Below are 21,625 nucleotides of genomic sequence, written 5' to 3'. Positions count from 1 at the left end.
TTTCACTGGTGGACACCCCTCCTTAATGGATTATTTTCTAGATCCATGATAAAATCCCATGTTGTATATGAGCAATTTACCCTTTTATATGGATACAGACACATTATAACCAGTACAAATTCCAATTAAACCTCTCGTAAACAAATACATGTGTGCTGATTTTGTATGAAGATAATGTACCAGTACAGTATTCACTTACTTTTAACAAGGATATGTTTTTGGGCTGGGGTCTATCTAGAATTGCCGTCACCAATTTCTCGACACCACTGTAACCATGACAACCAGTGTTTGTCATCTATGTACACTAGGTCAGTAGCGTCATCTATACATTGCTATAAGAACATAAGCTCTTAGTTACATGTTATAATTTGCTCTCTCATCTTCTAAGCCCAGAACATATCCATGATTCTATGCTTTTAACTAAGGTTAAGTTAATAATGAGATTCCCACATTCCAATACTTGTCAATTTCTTATAGCTAGTTTATTGTTTACATGACATAATTCAGCTTAATCTCTAGGTGTATTATACTAAATAGAACATGTTTCGTTCCGATTATAGAACATCTTTAGCTAAAAGATTTAGCAAAAAATGGCAGGACAATTAAAACCCATGTAATCATTATGGTGATGAAATAAAATGTTCATTCATGTTGGGTTAAAATTTCCAACAAGTCAATGTCCAAGTAACGAATAAAATCAGTGTGAGGGGTCTTCTTTTTATGCTGGAGATGTATATGCTTGTTGATCTTGATGATAAAATTAAGAATATAAAAGATTTTCTTAAAACATGGTTGTCAGGGGAACTCTTGAAAACAGCCATAGTTGAAGTTGAGTTTTGAAGTTAGACTGTTAAAATGAGTCTCATAGTCGGTCATGTTGTATTTAGCATCCTCCCTTATGCCGTGTCATCAACTGACAGAACTTGGACATTAACTTGTTGGAAATTTTAACCCAACATGAATGAACATTTTATTTCATCACCAAAATCATTCATTACATGTGTTTTAATTGTCCTGCCATTTTTTGCTAAATCTTTCAGCTGAAGATGTTCTATAATCGGAACGAGACATATTCTATTTAGTATACACCTAGAGATTAAGCTGGATTTTGTCATGTAAACAATAAACTAGCTATAAGAAATTGACAAGTATTGGAAGGTGGGAATCTCCTTATTAACTTAACCTTAGTTGTGTTGAGCCAGTATAGGACAAAATATGAGATTTATAAGCTGTGTATGCTTTTATCCGTATATCAGAGAAAAATGTAGTAGTGCTTCTTGGACGCAGGGTATTTCCAAGAATTTCATTCATGGTAACTTGTGACACAGGTTGTTCACATTCTTGGAAACTATACTCTCAGCCATGGCAGTTCTGTTATCTGAAGTGCTATGCTGGAATTCATACTCCCACTGTCAAGTTACTTTCAAATTGACTCATGTGCCTTTGATGTGTTTAGTTTTACACTAGTAAGTTAGTGTGTTTTAACATGGCTCCAAGAAAGTGTTTAACTCTAAAAAAATGGTAGGCATAATCTACTATCGTAAATGTGAGAAGTGTGCATTGAACTGTACAAAGTGTTTAAGATTGGAAAGACACAGGCAACGTAAAATGTGAAAAACCAGGAGGAGCTAATGAAAGAATGGCATTTAAATGGCAGCAAACAGGGGATGAAAGAGTTTCAAAGTGACAGTGTAGCTCTTGCTGACAAGACAACACTAGAGCAGTTCAGTAAAATAAGAACCCCATGTCAGAACCAATGATACAAGCAAAAGCATTAGAATTCACAGCATACATAGGTATGGTATTGGGGATTTCAAAGCCTTGAATGGTTGACTAAAGAGATTCAAAAAGTAACTTCCTCATGTGAGTACAATACATTGCAGAAACATACTACAGTTTACTGTATGGTACAACTAATTTGCAAGAGTTCTTGTTACATACATAAAAGGGTTATTGTGTTCCTACTTATTTTTAATGGTACCAGTTTCACACACTCTCTCAAGTGGACACCCCCGTATAACAGACTCTTTCTCAGTCTTGAAGGTATCCTTTATAGAGAGGTTTTACTGTACAATAGCTGAAAGACTTCTGTTGAAAATTATGCAAGGTCTGCTGATTAATTATAGTGAACATAATTTAACAGCTCTTAATCTCCTATTTTAAACAATTGATTTCTTAAAGAATTGCATCATATACTCTCAGGAGAGAATACAGGACTGATGACGCTTTACCTGGCCTAGCATGGGACTTTCAGCTCGACTTCCAGGTCGCTTGTTCTTCCTTGGAGGAGGTACTGGAGCAAGTACGTGCTCCCCTTTAGGTGGCAGTGGGGGACGAAATGTATTAAATCGTGTAGCATCCAGAGCCTGTGGACATAAACAAACAAAAACATTCTTTTTTTTTTTTTTTTTTAGATGTTGAAGCATATATTTCCAAACTATTCCATGAATATAAAAGCTGCTTAATAAAAGAAGAAACCCAGCTACCTAGGATTTTAATCCAATCCAACTAGATGTTAGTTCCAAGCCTGGATAAAAGAGGATCATGAATGGTTAATATTTTGGTAAAGCTCAAGAGATGCGTACCTGGCAGGTTTTCTGCTAGTGCTTCAAGCGAGTCCTATCTTTAAACAGGGAAAGACAAGGGCAAATTTGGTGTCTTAAAATGGGGACATCTTGACTAATATATGATAAAAGAAGAAAGTTGAATTAATCCATATTGACCAATTAAATAATGTAATACTTTTTATTGGAATAAAAAATACTGACTAGTAAATCAACTTTTAACCTTATTTATTTAACGTATGCTAATTCTAACAGAAGAGTCCCTGGTCCTCATAAAAATACTGTTGGGAAGGCAATAGATGATAACCTCACAGAAAGTGCAGAGGTAGAAAAGGAAAGTGAATGAGAGGCCAAGGCTGTCACAGGGGCATAGCGCCAAAAAGTGGAGAAGTATTAAAAGAAGAAATTCCTACTACATTAATCTATATTGACCAATTAATTTTAATAAAATTAAACAGTTATTCTGCCAGGCATACTTTGCAATTCTTATTTCAATATTTTATTTACATGTTTTGCTTTCTTTAAAGCGTTCTTCAGTGCGATTCTTTTGAACATGCACAGCTATTGAGGTCACCAGGTGTCGGAGGTCTTGATTCGTGTTGACCCAGGATCTATTTACCATGGCTTCTGTAGTATAAAAGTACAGCCAAATTTCTCTTTGTTTCTTTTGTCTTTCAAGGAGCAGTTTATTCGAGCTGTGGGTAGATGGGAGTTTCATACGCAGTTCTTCTATAAAGAATGGTTCTCCCGCGAGCTCGTATACTAGCCTTGACTTTGTGTGTTTCGAAACACCTAGAGCGGCTTTCAAGAATCTTGATTTAACTGCTTCCAAAGTCATTAGATCTTTTAGACTTAACTTATCCCAAATAATATCTATTCCGTATGTTGGGGTGGGAACTATTTTTGCATTGAATAAGGCCATAGCGGTTGGTAATGATAATCTGGATAATTCTTTGATGTCAAAAATTGCTTTTGTGGCAGATGCAGCACAGGATTTCACATGTATCCTGAAAGATCTGGCAGTGGTTTGCAGTGTCACTCCCAGGTATTTGGAGATAATACTGACCTGCAGCACCTACATTCTGAAGAGTGAGAATGCCTTGACAATATTCACACAATATTGCACCTTAGATGACAAAACCTTACCGGCCAAAGTTCTAAGCTAAAATATTTCACATAGGAGGTTTTGTACCGGCAGCAATGATAAATTAATTTAAATCCAAGCAATCACAAGCATAACCTTAACTCCATATTATACGTAGGTCGAGTCATAAGTCATGGCAACTATTTTTTCCCTCCCGCAAACAGGAGACAACACGGAAAATATAAGATATGCATTTGGAAACGTACGGTATTTACTTGTCTATGATGCCACTAGATGGTGTATGTAAACAGCAGTGTGGGTCTAAGCATGCCCCCAAGTTCACTGTATAAGTGAGTGCATCACAAAATGGAAGTCAACAAGCAGGAGCAACGATTGCATATTAAAATAGCAGTTCTCCATGGCAGAAATTCACGCCAATGTCATGCAGAGCTGCGGGAAGCATTAGGTGTGCATGCCATGCCCTATAGAACAGTGGCAAGGTGGGTGGGTGTCACACATTAGCAATAAACATGCAGCGAATGGTATTCAGCGCCTGCCCCACCACTGGCAATGCACAGTGGAAACCTTGGGTGATTATTTTGAAGGTCTGTAACCAGTGAAGACCTGTCCTTTGCATGTAGTCTTGTGTATTCTTACAGTACTGTGCACCCATGGGACAAAATGCCCAGCATGAGCACCTCTGATCTAGATTGATTATTTCAAACACAGCGTACCATTTTTCTCCATTTGATAGTTTTGATATGCACACACTGTTCTTTCTGCAGAACATTAGTAATAAACATGCAGCGAATGGTATTCAGCGCCTGCCCCACCACTGGCAACGCACAGTGGAAACCTTGGGTGATTATTTCGAAGGTCTGTAGCCAGTGGAGACGTGTACTTTGTACGTAGTCTTGTGTGTTTGCTGTCTATACCATAATAAAACAATGCTTACCAATGACCTGTGTTCTGTCACTTTCCTATGAGAATCTCCTGAAGTCAGAATTTGTCTTCAGGCACTATGCATAAGTACATGTCCTATATTTCCAAATGCATATCTTAGATTTTCCGTGATGTCTCCTGTTTGCGAGGAAAAAAAAATAGTTGCCATGACTTATGTTTCTAAAGCAATTCTTAAAATATAAAAGTGAAAATTGTAATTATTTTTTGCCTCCATTTCAAACTCAGGCATCACCGTAGCGATCAGGAGTGACTGGGAGAACTTCGCCCAACCTTCATGGCCTGTGGCGTAACCACAATACCACTGTGGCTTAATAGCATATGCTCATCGCCTGCCTGCCCGCCTTCTTACAGTACTGTGCACCCACGGGATGAAATGCCCAGCATGAGCACCTCTGATCTAGATTGATTATTTCAATCACAACGTACCATTTTTCTCCATTTGATAGTTTTGATATGCACACACTGTTCTCTCTGTGGAACATTCACTGCAGCTTTTAAACAAATTGAAATCTTTCAAATATTACATAACAAAGAAATAAGGGGAATTCTTACCTTTCTAACATGACTCTGACGCTTAGGATGACGATGATACATGTCATCACAGGACAAGCAGAAAGACTGATGTGAGCACTTCTCACACCTTACAGTGGGGGTGGAACAGCCACAGAGATCACAGTGGCGGCCATCTCCTCGGCGACCCTCACCTGAAAATTGAACAGTTCACACTTATGTCAGAGTAAGAAAGCATATGTGAACCAGTGTGTAGAGGAGAATTGCCCCTAACTTACGTGTAACATATTTGAAAAACAATATTACTGTGCAATACGATGATACATACATACATACATACATACATACATACATACATACATACATACATACATACATACATACATACATACATACATACATACATACATACATGCATACATACATACATACATACATAATCCCCCTGTTGGTGGTAGAATAAATCTACAGTATCCCCTGCCTGTCGTAAGGCGTGACTAAGAGTGGGATGTTCTGAAAGACCTTTCTCAGGAGTTGTTTTTTTATCTTTTTACTAGCTGATGTACCTGTGCTTCGCTACGGAATTCTACATTGTATACAGAATTCTAGGCTAGGTAGTGTACACGTTGTGAGCAAGATTGTATTAAATTGCACAGCTCTTAACGTTACCCTAGAAACGCAACGGGGAAGTCACCAAACGTCTTTTCTCATATGAAGACTGTGTTGGGGAATTTTCATTGTAATGATAGGCCCGCTTGCCTACCATCAGCCACCACAATGTTGGAGAGTTTTCATTATAATGGCAGACACTCACTCTCCACCAGTCATTTTACATCCTCAGAAAGACTGTCTTAATGGTTTTCCCAACTGAAATGAACATAGGTCATTGCAATGACGTCAGTAGGAATGGCGCGATTAAAAGCAATGCTTTCATATGAAATACTCCATCAAATGAAAGACCACACAATTTCTCACTTTTAACCAACAGTACTATGCTGGAATGACCAAGCCTCAGACAGCTCTGATCTGTGCACACTCTTCGTCTTTTTTTTGGCGGTGTGTGGGGGTGGGGGTGGAAGGGGAGGCGAATAGTGGAGAGTTCCAGGGGAAAAACTATGCCCTTTTACTAATCTGTTTCCTAGGAGTACCCAATGAGTCGGAAAATCTCAATTCACTACACTGGCAACAGAAAAATCTATCTAACTTGGAGGCAATTTTTTCCTCCAAGCCAGAGGAGAAGCCCCCTCTTCACTGCTAATTTGGAATTAAATGAATACAGAATTTAATAAACGTGAAGAGGAAGAAGCTGTTCTTAAGAAACGGCTCTTTTCAGTGTTGACATTTTAGTTATTTAGTGAATTGAGTTGCTATAATTTGAAATAGGCTTAAATTGTAATTCTAGACCAGGTCATACTACTACTACTACTACTACTACTACTACTACTACTACTACTACTACTACTACTACTACTACTACTAAGTGAGCCTCTGCCATACGTGTGCATAGCTCAATCAAAACAGCGCGTGAGAGTAGGGATCAAATAGCTGGAATACTATGATGAACCAGTGTGTTACGTACCTGCAGTATCAGAAAATGTATGAACCAGAGAAATGGCATGCTAAAGAAGAAAGTTTTCCAACTCCCCAGCTATTTCCCACCAATGTTCAGTCGGGCTGTTATACTCGGTACGCAGTAGTAATCCCATCTATCGGAGTTGAGCGGCAGCATAAGAGACAAAGAACATCACAACAAACAATGATCAATGGAAAGTTATTGTTGATCAGTAACAAACAATGGTCAATGTAAAGTTATTGTTGATCAGTGTTATGCACTTTCGATATTACAGGCCTTCTGAAATACCACTCTTATCATAGTTGGTACAGTAAAACCGAATGAAACATAAATGATCGGAAATTGTATTGTCTATAACTTTTGTTATGTAGTACTTTTCGATAGCACCAATAACATAGGTACCGGTATTTAAAAAGTAAATTTTAGGCGCCTTCCCCTGAACTATCATTTATCTCGGGTGAATAAAATTATTTACAGCCTAGACTGTAGTTTCTTATTCCCCGACTCTATATAGCGGTTTTCATTAAATTCTGTTAACACATTTTCTCGTGGCTCGGCGTTGATATGGTCTTAGCAACAAAAATACAAATTCATTAATATCTGTGTTATCAGAGCCGGTACGGTAAAAATGTATAAGACATAATTGATTGGAAATTTAATTCTATATAACTTTAGTTATATAGTATTTATCGACACGACCACTAATAATATAAATATTCGATAATTAAATTTAAGGCCTTCCCCTAAACTACCATTTCACTCAGCGTGAATAAAATAATTTATAGCTTAGATTGTAGCGGCTCATCTCCTGACTTTATATACCGATTTTCATTAAATTCTCTTCAGCCGTTTTCTCGTGATGCGTGTACATACATACATACAGACAGACAGACAGACAGACAGACATTACGGAAAAGAAAAAGTACATTTTCTTGTTACTATGGACATGACCGATACAGAAATACCATTCTTTTCAAATTCTGAGCAATGTACAGACAAAACTCTTATTTTATATATATAGATTTGCTAGTTGCTTTACGTCGCACCGGCACAGATAGGTCTTACGGCAACAATGGGACAGGGAAGGGCTGGGAGTGGGAAGGAAGTGGCCGTGGCCTTAATTAAGGTACAGCCCCAGCATTTGCCTGGTGTGAAAATGGGAAACCACGGAAAACCATCTTCAGGGCTGCCGACAGTGGGGTACGAACCAGGAGTTGTTTTGGCTGTATCTGTCAATCCTAATAAATGGTTCAAAATTGAATCAAAAATGTGTCCATGAAGTTAAAAAAAAAGCCAATTATTATGGGGAATTCCAGTTTTATTGTGAAACAAATAATAGAAACACAAACAAGCAGCTTTTGTCCACATAATGCTCAGGAATGGTACAAGTGCTGAAGGCTTTAACTTTACATCCATTTGTGATAGATGGCACTGCACTGTATACAATGTCATGATTGACCTCGACATGCCGGGCTTTCACAACATTGTGTCCATTCATCTTCCTTCTTGAGCATAGAATGTACATCTGTTCCTCATAACCTGTTTCTTCCCTGGTGTTGGTTTATGCTTTACGAGAACATGCTGCTGTGGCACATCATATGATTGGTGATTTTTTCACCCACTGAAGGTAAAAGCTGCTTGATGACATTCAGTCAGAAATCAAAGTGGCATACTGACACTAGAGTAGGCCTACTTATTCAGAATCATTCAGCAAAGCATATGAAATGTTTCTATGCCAATGAATAGTTTTCCTTTCGGACAGATAATAAGATATACATGAATTTTTGTAACTAACAAATGACAAAGGTTTTATTTTTTTACTGTTTCTTTCTCTCTATTTTCCACGTCCACAAGTCTATTCCCATACTGTGTTGAGACGTAACTCACATCTCGTTTGTCTTTTCACTTGCAAATCATAACTCCATTAGCATATCTAACAATTATCTCCCCTTTTTTTCAGTTTGGCAACTTCCACTTCCTAGGTGAATTTCTTCTGTCCAACTTTAGCATTTCAGTACAGTGTATTCTTTCATCTAAGAGTTTCTTGTCCAAATCAAAACTGTTGTAATAGTTGGCTGTAGGGGACTCTAAAGTAATGACCTAGAAGAGAAGAATGGGTAATGAAGGCCATGTTGAGCAAGACGGAAGAAAGAAGGAAGTGGAAGACTGTGGGGACAGAAGAAGGAAACCAGATATACAGAAGACTGAATAATAAAATGAGAAGAGAAACAGAATGGGCAAGAGAAGTATGGCTGAGAGAGTCATGTAAATAATTTTTTTTACAATTGGCTTTACGTCGCACCGACACAGATAGGTCTTATGGCAATGATGGGATAGGAAAGGTATAGGAGTGGGAAGGAAGCAGATGTGGCCTTAATTAAGGTACAGCCCCAGCATTTGCTTGGTGTGAAAATGGTAAACCACAGAAAACCAACTTCAGGTCTGTGGGGTTCGAACCCACTATCTCCCAGATGCAAGCTCACAGTCACGTGCCCCTAACTGCACGGCCAACTCACCCGGTGTAAAGAAATTGAGAGATTGGAAAAAGAGGGAAAAAATAAAATGATGTATTGAATAGCTATGGAGATAGTGTTCGATGGTAAGAGAAGAAGAGCTGGAATGAAAACACAAGGTACCGTATGTTTCTCAGTGAACCTCATGATCTTTTATAAAGATGGCAAGGGTATGTAGAGAATCTGTACAAGTGTGACAAAAGACAAAATAACACTGAAATTGAAGATGAAGTAAGAGTAATAGAAGATGAAAAAGGATATTGTATTTTGGAAAGTGAGGTGGAAAGGGCATTGAAGGACATGAAGAATCACAAGGCAAGTGGAATTGATGGACTACCGGTAAGGTTGATCTCTCTCCCTCCCATACTGTTCAATGTTAACCTAGATATTTTTTTGGGAAATGCCCCAATGGAGAAAGAGGAGTACGTATTGGTGGCAGGAGGCTAGGGTGTTTCGATTTGCACATGACATGGTGTTATTAGCACAGAGTGAAAGAGTCCTAAATATAATGCTAGCAGACCTGAATATAACATGTGAGCAATATACAATGAGAATTAGTAACAAGAAAGAGGGAAGAAGGCAAACATCAAGATAGACCAAGATAATGTTCAATAAGTATCAGCTTTCAAATAGAGTACCGGTACCTAGGAAGTATGCTATTGGCTATAGTCCTCACATGACATACGCAGACAAATACTTATTTGAGCAGCTGTATATTCCTTGTACTTGAAGTAGTCTTTGTGACCCATGAACCTGCTACGCTGGCGTAGCAGGGAGAGAGGTGATACTCCCAGGTGGCGGATAGAAGGGTCCTAACCGGCTTGCCGGCGGACTTGAGGGAAATAAAATACCTCTCAAGGACCAAACACACAACCCCCCTGTGGGTGGGGGACCCAGATGAAGAATTCACCCATGATATCCTCTGCCTGTCGTAAGAGGTGACTAAAAGGGGCGACCAAGGGATGATCAAATTAGAACCATGAAACTCCTTGTGATTAGTACCACCATGTGGAGAACACCATGGGTCACTTTTACTTGCGCGTAGTACCACTATGTTGGTACCAAATAGGTTTATGATTCGTAGCAAACGAGGGCTCGACAGTTTTTACAGTTCCTGTGATTAGCAGCACTATATGAGCGACACCATGGGATGAGGGAACCCGTGGTTCTGGCTTGCCTATGATTAATACCCATTATATGAGGAACACCACAGAATAGTACGAGTCTCTGTGGTTAGTGCCCTTATGTGATGAACAGCATAGGTTTGCATCGCCTGTAAATGGCGCCGCAATGTTAACGCACCCCACAGGCATGATTTGATTCGAGACTCGTGTGTGAACATTGAAGTGGACAAAGTTAATACAGATATGGTTAAAATTTGTAAACATTTTTGTAATACTCAGGTAATTGAATGCAGCAGTTTCAAGAGAGACTGTTACACAAAGTATGGCCTAAATCTAAACAATTCAGGTAAACGAAAGATTGCAAATATTGTTCTAGATTTTATTAATCATAAGATATATACTGTAAAAAAGGCAACTCCCTTGAGTTATAGTACTGACCAGGAAAACTAGTAGAAAGAGCCAGCTGTACTTCAAGCTGGCTCAGTCAACTAGAAAGTGAACCTCAGGAAAGTAAGGAATTTCAAGTTACCCAATTGCAACAGTCAAGTTTTAGGGAGGAAGGGGGTCTGAGATTGCTCTTGGTAAACTGTCAGAGTGATGTAATTAAACAATTAAAATTCAGTACATTGATGGAATCTTATGAGACTGATGTGGTGATAGGAGTGGAATCGTGGTTGAGAGAAGGGGTAGGTAATAGAGAAGTTTTTCCAGAAGGGTATACAGTCTATCGTAGAGATCGAGGAGATAAAATGGGAGGGGGAGGGGTGTTTATTCTGGTGAAGGAAACTTATTGTTCACATGAATGGTTTACCGATGAAAGGGATGAAATATTAGGGATAAAATCAGTTTGTAATAATATGAAGGAGGTGGGAATTATAGGAACATATAGGCCTGGAAGAAAGGAAAGTGACATGGAAATATTTGAAAAAATAGTAGATTATACTCATGAAAACAATACTAATGATATGGTAATAATTGGGAGAGATCTAAACTTGCCTGAAGTTGAATGGAATGGAGCTGCAAGTGAAGCCCATGAACAGAAACTGGCAAATAAGTTAATTTGGGAGGGAGGATATTCACAAGTAGTACAAGAACCAACTCGTCTCAATAACTTGCTAGATGTATTCTTGGTTAAACCATAGGAAATTGTTGATAAAATTGAGGTAATTGAAGGAACAGGTGACCATAAGGCTGTAATAATGGATGTAGGACTGATACCAAAAAGGCTTAATAAGAGGGTCACACAAGACAAGAAATTGTACAGGAAAACTAAAGTTGATGAATTTGGAACTTACCTTAAATCACAATTCAGTTGTTGGATAAGTGAAGGGAGAAATGTGGATACACTTTGGGCTAAATTTAAAGGAATCATTTGGGAAGGAGAGAAGAGATTTGTACCTGTTAAGAAGGGTAAAATGACCTCAGACCCTGTTTATTATACAAGGGAAATAAGAAAATTAAAAAGAAAATGTAGAATAGTAAACAGGAAAATCAAAGAAGGTGGGGAGAGTAGAGAAACTAGAAAACAGCTATTGAGGGAACTGAATAGAGTGAAAGAGGAAGCAAAAGAGAATTATATGAATGGCATACTTCAAGAGGGTAATTACCACAAAGGGAAATGGAAAAAGCTGTATTCATATATTAGGAATCAAAAAGGAAAAGGAATCCAAATTCCTACAATGGTGAGAGAAGGGGGGTGAAAACTATTTAACAGACACTGAGAAAGCAAATCTATTTAGTAGGGAATTTAGAGATTCAGTAGAAGATTGTCAAGAGTTGGAAACCAAAACAGAAGATAGAGAGGGAGAGACACATAGGGAAACAAGAATCTTCTCATTCACAAATGAAGAAATTTTTAGAGAAATCCAACTGCTTCAGCAAGGAAAAGCAGCAGGAAGTGATCAAATTACTGGGGAGGTATTAAAGACAATGAGGTGGTACATAGTGCCTTCTTTAAAATTTATCTTTGACTATGTCATAAATAATAGTGTAATACCAAAGGAATGGTAGGAATCTATAATAATACCATTTTATAAAGGAAAGGGTGATAAAAGGAAACTGGAGAACTACAGGCCAATCAGCCTGACCAGTATAGTTTGTAAAATACTGGAGAGTTTAATAGCAAAGTACATCAGAGTGATATGTGATGATAAAAATTGGTTCTTGAGGAGCCAGTATGAATTTAAAAAGAAATTTTCTTGTGAGGCACAACCGGTGGGATTTCAGCAGCACATATCAGATCAGTTGGAATCAGGAGGCCAGTTAGATTGCGTAGCCATAGATCTTTCCAAAGCCTTTGATAGAGTGGAACATGGAATATTATTAAAAAATTGGAAGGAATAGGATTGGACGTAAGAGTTACACGTTGGATAAGAACATTTCTAAATTCAAGGGTTCAGAAAGTCAAAGTAGGAAATAATGTATCACAGGAAGAGAGGAAGGATGAGCTGTGTGTTTAATAGAAAAAATGTTAGTGTAAATTGTATAATATTGTATTGTAGGAAAATAGGGTAGTATAATCGGTCTGTTACTTTTCTTAATATACACAAATGATTTAGGAACAATATAACATCAAATTTTATGCAGGTGAGATAATTGTTTATAGGGAAATAAATAACATTGAGGATTGTTCAGAATTACAAAGGGACCTTGACCGTATCCAACAATGGGTTGAAGAAAATAATATGGAGGTTAATGGAAGCGAATCAACTGTTACAACATTTACAAACAGGAGCTTTAAAACTGAATTTGAATATACTTTGGATGAGGTAGTTATCCCAAAAGATGGCAAGTGCAAATACTTAGGTGTGAGATTTGAAAGTAATTTGCACTGGAAGGGTCATGTTGATGACATTGTTGGGAAAGCATACAGATCGTTACATGTCATAATAATGAGGCTACTTAAAGGATGCAACAAAGAATTAAAAGAGAAAAGTTACATAAGTATGGTTCGTACATTATTGGAATATGCAAACAGTGTTTGGGATCCTCACCAAGAATACCTAATAAAAGAAATAGATAGTGTGCAGAGGAAAGCAGCAAGATTTGTAACAAGGGATTTCAGGAGAAAGAGTAGTGTATCAGAAATGTTAGAGGGAGTTGGGTGGGAAACTTTAAGTAAGAGAAGGGAGAAAACTAGACTTATAGGATTACTAGCAAGATACCCGTGCTTCGCTACGGTATTATACTGAAATTTATAATTGAATGCTTATTGTTCTAGATATATAATCCGACGAAATTCGCGATCTGACTCGTTTTCTGCAAGAACCCTCCAAAATTCCCGATCTGACTGGTTTTCTATTATTTTACGGCACGTTTCCTCCCATTTTTCAATCTTCCTTTCCAGCAATCGATTTTGTACTTCCCGGGCTAGGCTCAGGTATTCCTCCCGGTCAGATGGGTCCGTAAATCTTTGCCATCTTTTCCTATAATCATTTTTAATATGGATAAAATACTTCAGGAGATCCGGCGTGGTGTCATATTGGGTGCTTTGGCGGCACTGAACCCGCGGCCGGACTGCATTCTTAGTCATTACCCGTCCAGGAGCCGTTTCCAGCGCGGTCCGCACATTTGACGACGGTCCGGAATATTATTATTATTATTATTATTATTATTATTATTATTATTATTATTATTATTATTATTATTATTATTATTATTATGTGTTGCTGGAATGGCTGATGTCAGGGAAAACCGGAGTATCCGGAGAAAAACCTGTCCCGCCACCGTTTTGTCCAGCACGAATGTCACATGGAGTGACCGGGATTTGAACCACGGAACCCAGCTGTGAGAGGCCGGCGCGCTGCCGCCTGAGCAACGGAGGATCCTTATAAGTACATTAATAACAGCTAAAATCCATTGGTCTCACCTACTTCTACACCCCACCGCCGTTAAGTTTATTTAACGCCACCCCCCCGCCCCAAAATTAAAAGAATGCTTGTTTCTTTATGTTTAAGGGAGATTCCGAACACCAATATTCACGTCTATTACCTTCAATTTTGAGATATAAGTATCCCAATAAAAATAATTTACTTTCTTTACTTCATATCACAATACTCCCCCCCCCCCAAGTGAATTTTCCCGCAAAAAATACTTGTTTCTTTAATAGTAAAGGATCTTCTTACATACCAATGATCACGACTCTAACTTCTTCCGTTTTTGATGTATGTGTCCTCATGAAAGGAATTCAACTCCTTTACACTCCCGCCCTCCAAGATGGTTTCCCCACCAAAACGCGCTTTTCTTTGTTTTTAAAGGAGATCCAAATACGAATTTTCACGTCTGTAACAACTTTAGTTTTTATTAGATGTATGTATTCTCATACAATTAAGCCAATTAATTTTTCAATTCTCCCCCCCCCCCCCGCTTCATTGGATTTTCCGAGAATACGTGTTTCTTTACTTTTAAAGCAGATTGCAAATATCAAATTTCACGTCTGTAACGTCTTCATTTTTGTGATATCAGTAGAATAATTAAAAGAATTCAACATTTTCAGTCACTTTTACCACCCCCCCCCTCCATCCAAGTGGTATTTCCGAAAACTATAAACACACGTTTCTTTATGTTTAATAGAGATAAAAAATACCTTCACTTCTGTAACATGTTAAGTTTTTTTTAGATATACTGTAAAAATTCTCATTTTAAAATTTCACCCCTTTCGAGTTCCCCTTAAGTGGAGTTTCCAAAAACAAATCACATATGTTTATTTACATTTACAGGAGATTCCAAACACCCACTTTTTACGTCTGTAACATTTTACGTTTCCAAGATATTCTGTAGATATAGTCTTTCAAAAAATTCGCCCCAATTTGTCACTCCTGTTTAACCGCCATTAATTGGATTTCCCAAAAACTAAGAATTACGTGTTTCTTTATTCTTAAAGGAGATACCATATACAAATTTTCAGTTCTGTAATATCTTTCGTTTCTGAGATATATGTATCCCCATTAAAGGCATTCAACCCATTTTTCACCCCTTTTACACCCCTCCTCTTAGGATTTACAGGAAACAAAAAAAATGCGTGTTCCTTTATTTTTAGAGGAGATTCTACCAATTTTTACATCTGTAAATTTTAAAGTTTTAAGATGTAGACGCACTCATTTTAAAAAATTCACCCCCCCCTTTTCACCCCCCAATATTTGTATTTTCCAAAAACGAAAAAAATACGTGTTTCTTTACTTTTAAAGTAGATCCAAAATACCAATTTTCAGGTCTGTAATATCTTCAGGTTCTGAAATATAAGTAGCCTCATTAAAGGCATTCAACCCATTTTTCACCCTTTTACACCCTTCCTATTGGGATTTTCCGAAAACAAAACAATGCGTGTTTCTTTATTTTTAAAGGAGATTCTAAATACCAATTTTTACACCTATAAACTTTAAAAGTTTTGAGATATAGATACACTCATTTTAAAAAATCACCCCCTTTTCACCTCCCCCCATTAATTGGATTTTCCACAAACAAAAAAATATGTGTTTCTTTATTTTTAAAGGAGATCCCAAACACCAATTTTCAGGTCTGTAATATCTTCAGGTTCTGAAATATAAGTTGCCTCATTAAAGGCATTCAACCCATTTTTCACCCCTTTTCACTCCTCTTATTGCGATTTTCCGAAAACATAAATACGTGTTTCTTTATTCTTAAAGGGGATTCTAAATACCAATTTTTACATCTATAACCTTTAAAAGTTTTGAAATATAGATACACTCATTTTAAAATATTACCCCCCTTTTCACCCCCCCTTAATTGGGTTTTCCAGAAACAAAAAAATACGTGCTCCTTTATTTTTAAAGGAGATCCCAAACACCAATTTTCAGGTCTGTAATATCTTCAGTTTCTGAGATATAAGTAGCCTCATTAAAGGCATTCAACCCATTTTCACCCCCTTTCACTCCTCTTATTGCGATTTTCCGAAAACATAAATACGTGTTTCTTTATTCTTAAAGGGGATTCTAAATACCAATTTTTACATCTATAACCTTTAAAAGTTTTGAGATATAGATACACTCATTTTAAAATATTACCCCCCTTTTCACCCCCCCTTAATTGGGTTTTCCAAAAACAAAAAAATACGTGTTTCTTTATTTTTAAAAGAGATCAAAAGTACCAATTTTGAGGTCTGTAATATCTTCAGTTTCTGATATATAAGTACCGGTATCCTGATTAAAGGCATTCAACCCATTTTCCCCCATTTTCACCCTTTTTCTCCCCTCCTATTGGAATTTTCTGAAAACAAAAAAATACGTGTTTCCTTATTTTTAAAGAAGATTCTAAATACCAATTTTCACATCTATAAACGTTTAAAGTTTTGAGATATAGATATACTCATTTTAAAATTTCACCCCCCTTTTCACCCCCTTACCGAAGGAATATCCAAAAATCCTCTCTTAGCGAGCACCTACATCATAATGTGAATATATCCCCAAAATTTCATTTCTTTATGTCCAGTAGTTTTGGCTCGGCGATGATGAATCAGTCAGTCAGTCAGGACAAGCTATTTTATATATATAGATATAGAGCCTATACAGGAGAAGAAGCATGGGGAGAAATCCATAAGAGGCTTCAGTTGCAAAATAATTATATCGGCAGGACTGACCACAAGTATAAATTTAGAAGGTTTTAGCAGAACCGACTGGGGTAAATTTTCATTCATTGGGAAGGGCATGAAGGAGTGGAACAGTTTACCAGGGGTAGTGTTTGATCCTTTTCCAAAATCTGTACAGATATCCAAGAAGAGAATAAACAGCAACAGAGAAAATAAATGAAATGTTAGAGGGCATTCGACCAGTGCAGGTTATTGTAAATAAAAAAATGTGTGTTAAAAAAAAATTAATTCCATCCCCTGGTCCATGGAGTTTGGACAGCTGAAGTAGGGGACTGCCTATAGGGGTGAAGTACAGTGGGGACTTTGAGGGCCCTGGGACTGCTACGGTAGCTGTGAACACCCTTCAGGTGGTCTGAAAAGTGGTGGCAAAAGGGGCTTTGGTTAAGACGCAGCAGGTTGTTATGCTACTTATTTTCAAAAATGGGTAAAAAATAAATAAGTAAATAAATGCAATGTAAATTTTAATCTTATACCAGATGTATAGTATTATTTGAATAATCTCACATACTGTATATGAGTTGATATGTTTGAAGTACAGGAGATATTATAAGTAGAATTTTGTAAACAATATAAATTTATTAAGGATGAGCTGTGTGTTTAATAGAAAAATGTTTGTGTAAATTGTATAATATTTTATTGTAGGAAAATTTTCTTCTACTCTTGTTAATTTAAAATTTAGAGCTTGACAATGATGTATTTTAGTGTACCGTTTGCCACCGAGTTAGACACCTCATTTGCAAATAAAGAGATTTTGATTTGATTTGAATGTGTGAAACAGCGTAGGTCTGTAATACATGTGCGAATTTCCTTACCTGTGAGTAGTACTATAATATGCGTAATACCGTGAGTCTACGCTACTCCTGATTAGCACCACAACATGACAAATACCATGGTTCTACTTTCCTAGCGATAAGTACCATTGTGAGGGGCTGCTGACTTGGATTTTGGACCCCTTTTGACTACAAGTATCATCAATTCAGTATTGTGCGATAGAAGTAGTCCCTTGGTCAGTAATTCTATTGTTCTACGCCAGCTTCTGTGCACGTGAAGCACTGTGGGTCGGTTCCACTGATTGTTTTAAATTCATATCCATCCATTCATTCTTCGTCCTCACGTTTTGAATTGTGGTCAGTGGATGTTTTTGGGCTTTTAATTTGTCATTTCATTTTGTCTCATTTCGTACCATTAGGGGGCGATGATCTAGATGTTAGGCCCCTTTAAACAACAAGCATCATCTCCTGTACAGCATTTACAGTGATATTATTAACGAGCTTTATCTAGTTTTCCTGAAACCCTATTTAGAAGAATGTCAGAAAATAAATAACTCATTCCAGTCAAACTCTTCAAACTATTCTCAGCCTTTAAAAATGACCTCTATGTAATAATCAGTGGCACTAGAAGAATTTTTTTCCAGGATACAAGGGTGATCTATTGAGAATAAATGTTAGTAAACATGAAATCTCCCAAAATATATCTTGGCTATGAAGTTGAAGCTTTTTTTTTTTTCAAACATAAAAATAATGAAATTAGTAATGAAAGTGAAAAATCTTTCAATATAGATGTGAGAATTACCTTTTGTGCCTAGCTGCTGAGCTGCAACGTTGACCGCCCCACAATGTAGTAGTGTTATGGAAAGTCTTTTTGGTTGCTCTAAGAGTGTCTTCATATATTAAAGGAGCGAATATAACCCTTAGTAAGGAGTTACGATATTCTGACAGTAGTATAACAACAATTAATTTCCAATGGTCCAAATAATCAGGGAGTGGAAAAACTACAAAAATATCATAGAGTTCTTGAATGAAGTGCAGTTGTATAAAGATGCAAGTGGTTTAAATCCTTGCAAAGAAGTTTTCAAAATTAGCCATTGCTCTTTTAGTGTTACCTTCATTCAATGCTGATGTTGAAAGAGCTGCCTGACAGATAAATATGGTAAAAACATCCCTGCTTAATAGAATGTCTGCCACTATGGTATATGCATTGCTTACCATAAGAGCAAAAAATGGATCACTAATAGTTAATTGTAGTTGCAATGTTGCAATGTTTGGGTTGGGAAGAATTGAGAGAAAGAAGAAGAGCTGCTCGACTAAGAGGTATGTTCCGAGCTGTCAGCAGAGAGATGGCGTGGAATGACATTAGTAGACGAATAGGTTTGAATGGCGTTTATAAAAGTAGGAAAGATCACAATATGAAGATAAAGTTGGAATTCAAGAGGACAAACTGGGGCAAATATTCATTTATAGGAAGGGGAGTTAGGGATTGGAATAACTTACCAAGGTAGATGTTCAATAAATTTCCAATTTCTTTGAAATCATTTCGGAAAAGGCTAGGAAAGCACCAGATAGGGAATCTGCCACCTGGGCGACTGCCCTAAATGCAGATCAGTATTGATTGATTGATTGTAGTAAGGTTTTGATTTTGCATTTCTTGTTAGGCTATAGCTACACATATTATTCATTGTCTGAGAATCTTCATTAGTGATTTGTTTTTTGTTTGTTAGCTTCATAGTTTTTGTATTTATAGAATTTTGATTTTTGAGTTTGAACCATATCCGATAACAGGTTTCGAATTCCTACTGTGTCAATGTGTTGAGCTAATTTGGACTCAGGTCAAAGATTTCATGGCCCATAACAATTTGAGTTTAAGGGAGGTAGAAAATCTAATTAACAAGCCCTAAGTAATGAACACGTCACAACTGAGAAATAGGTACACACAGCAAATCACACAAAGGGAATCATTCAGGAAGCCTGGAAAAATGAAGGAATTCTGGATGACATAAAGGAAAAGTTCAGCATCTATGTGGACAGTGGAGGCTCATCAGGTGGCTCTACACATGACCAGGGATAGAATGATGAGGTATGTTACTGCACACTTTTTGTCTTTTTTCCTGCCCTTCCTGTCTACATCCCTCCAAATAGGGTTGGCATCACTATTGCGTGTTTCTGTGGTGGTTAGTAGTCTAGTGTATTGTATGAATATGAAGAGGAAAGTGTTGGGACAAACACAAACACCCAGTCCCCGGGTCAGAAGAATCGAACCCGGGACCCTCTGAACCGAAGGCTTCAATGCTGACCATTCAGCCAATGAGTCAGACGCTCATTCTGCATGTAATTTCTTATAATATTGTGCGTTGGATTGACAGCCTCGATATCATCATAGCAAGTGCATTATTGTGTGTTATTATTTTCATTGTTAATTGTTGTCATTTCTTAGTACTGTATCTTGCATATTATTTGTATATGCATGTTACTTTTATGACTTTAATTTTCTAAGAGCAGGATAATTCTAGCTCTTGTTTTAATGTTTCATAAATACAACATATACCCAAAGTAATGTAAGTGCTTGCGTGTGATCATTTAATGTTTGACATCTTGCATTTTCCAAGTGAACTTTACATTTGTGAGTGATTTAATCAGCTGAAATGGCTGTCATTTGTTGATATTGTGAGAAAACAAAGTCGATCATCAATTGTTTTTAACTTGGCAACATCTATTGATACGTCAAGTACAAACTAAATCTGAATACATTATAACAGTTGAGAAAGGCGTGTATTGACCATGTAGTAAAGGAAGGGGGACAACTCTAGGAGTTGGTGGGGTTAAGGACTCTGTGGTTGACCAGTTCATAATCCTTCATCCTTCATCACTGTCAAATGTAGGTGAGGACCCTGACAGATAGTTAGCAAATCAAACTACTGCCAGAAGTCGACTGATGAGACTACGCACCCTAAGTACAATGTACATTGAGTTTGTGGCCTACTGTTTATTTATGAGTCGTTTCTGTCTGTTCTTGTGTTATTTATTCTGATTTTTATTGGCAATGAATTCAGTCACTTGTGGCTAAGTGCAATTTGTTTCTGCGAGTACTGGATAGTCATCCAGTCATCAGTGATAGTACAAATCAGGAGTGGGCCACGCTTCAGAAGGTCATCACTGAGTCAGCTGAGGAAACAATTGGTTTTGTGAGGGAAAAAAGACAAGACTGGTTTGATGAAAATAATGAAGATATTAAATGTCTGATCAATGCCAAATGGGAAGCCCATCTAGCCTATATTCAAGATCTGTACTTCAATGTGAAGAAATCACATTTCTTGGAACTTAAAGGAAAATGTCAGGCAAAAATGAGAGAAATCAAGAATAACTGGTGGCAACAAAAAGCTGAAGTACTGCAAAGACTATCTGATGCCCGTGACCTGCAAAACTTTTATCCTGGCATAAAGGAGATATATTGTCCACTTTGATCTTCATCGGGGTCATTGAAGACTGCTGACAGCTCCATCATTTTAACTGATAATGGAGAATTTTTAGAGCATTGGAAGGAATATTTCTCTGCGCTTCTAAATCATGCCTCCATGGTTGCTGAGGACTTTCTTCATAATGTCCCTCAGCAGCCCCAACAACCATGGATGGCAGTTCCACCCATATATAGAGACTTCACCAAAGCACTCAATCAACTAAAACCAAGAAAGGCTCCCGGTCCTGGTAACATCCCTATGGAAATGATACAAAATGGAGGTATATCCTTGACGACTAGACTTTTCACACTCATCCTCTTGATTTCGGAAACTTGAGAAGAATTGACTTGAAGAATGCTACCATCATCACTATCTTCAAGAAAGGCAATCATAGTGTACGTGGGAACTACCGTAGTTTATCGCTTTTGTCAATTACAGGTAAAATTCTCACAAGTATAA

The 21,625-nt window shown here is 37.4% G+C and overlaps 1 protein-coding gene across 6 annotated transcripts in view; it reads right to left on the bottom strand.

The window, feature by feature from the left end:
• The window catches only part of LUBEL (Linear Ubiquitin E3 ligase), a 371,419-nt gene that overhangs the window by 151,827 nt on the left and 197,967 nt on the right, over positions 1-21,625 (bottom strand). For all 6 annotated transcript variants that reach the window (XM_067145436.2, XM_067145435.2, XM_067145441.2 and 3 more), the window contains exons 4-5: positions 5,164-5,315; positions 2,232-2,366 (exon numbers count right to left, since the gene is read on the bottom strand). In XM_067145436.2, coding sequence (XP_067001537.2) covers positions 2,232-2,366; positions 5,164-5,315 — 287 coding nt within the window. The remainder of the gene's footprint in view (positions 1-2,231; positions 2,367-5,163; positions 5,316-21,625) is intronic.

Source organism: Anabrus simplex, chromosome 4, assembly GCF_040414725.1.
Source record: "Anabrus simplex isolate iqAnaSimp1 chromosome 4, ASM4041472v1, whole genome shotgun sequence".
Classification (NCBI taxonomy): Eukaryota; Metazoa; Arthropoda; class Insecta; order Orthoptera; family Tettigoniidae; genus Anabrus; species Anabrus simplex.
This window is presented reverse-complemented; position numbering and strand designations above follow the sequence as displayed.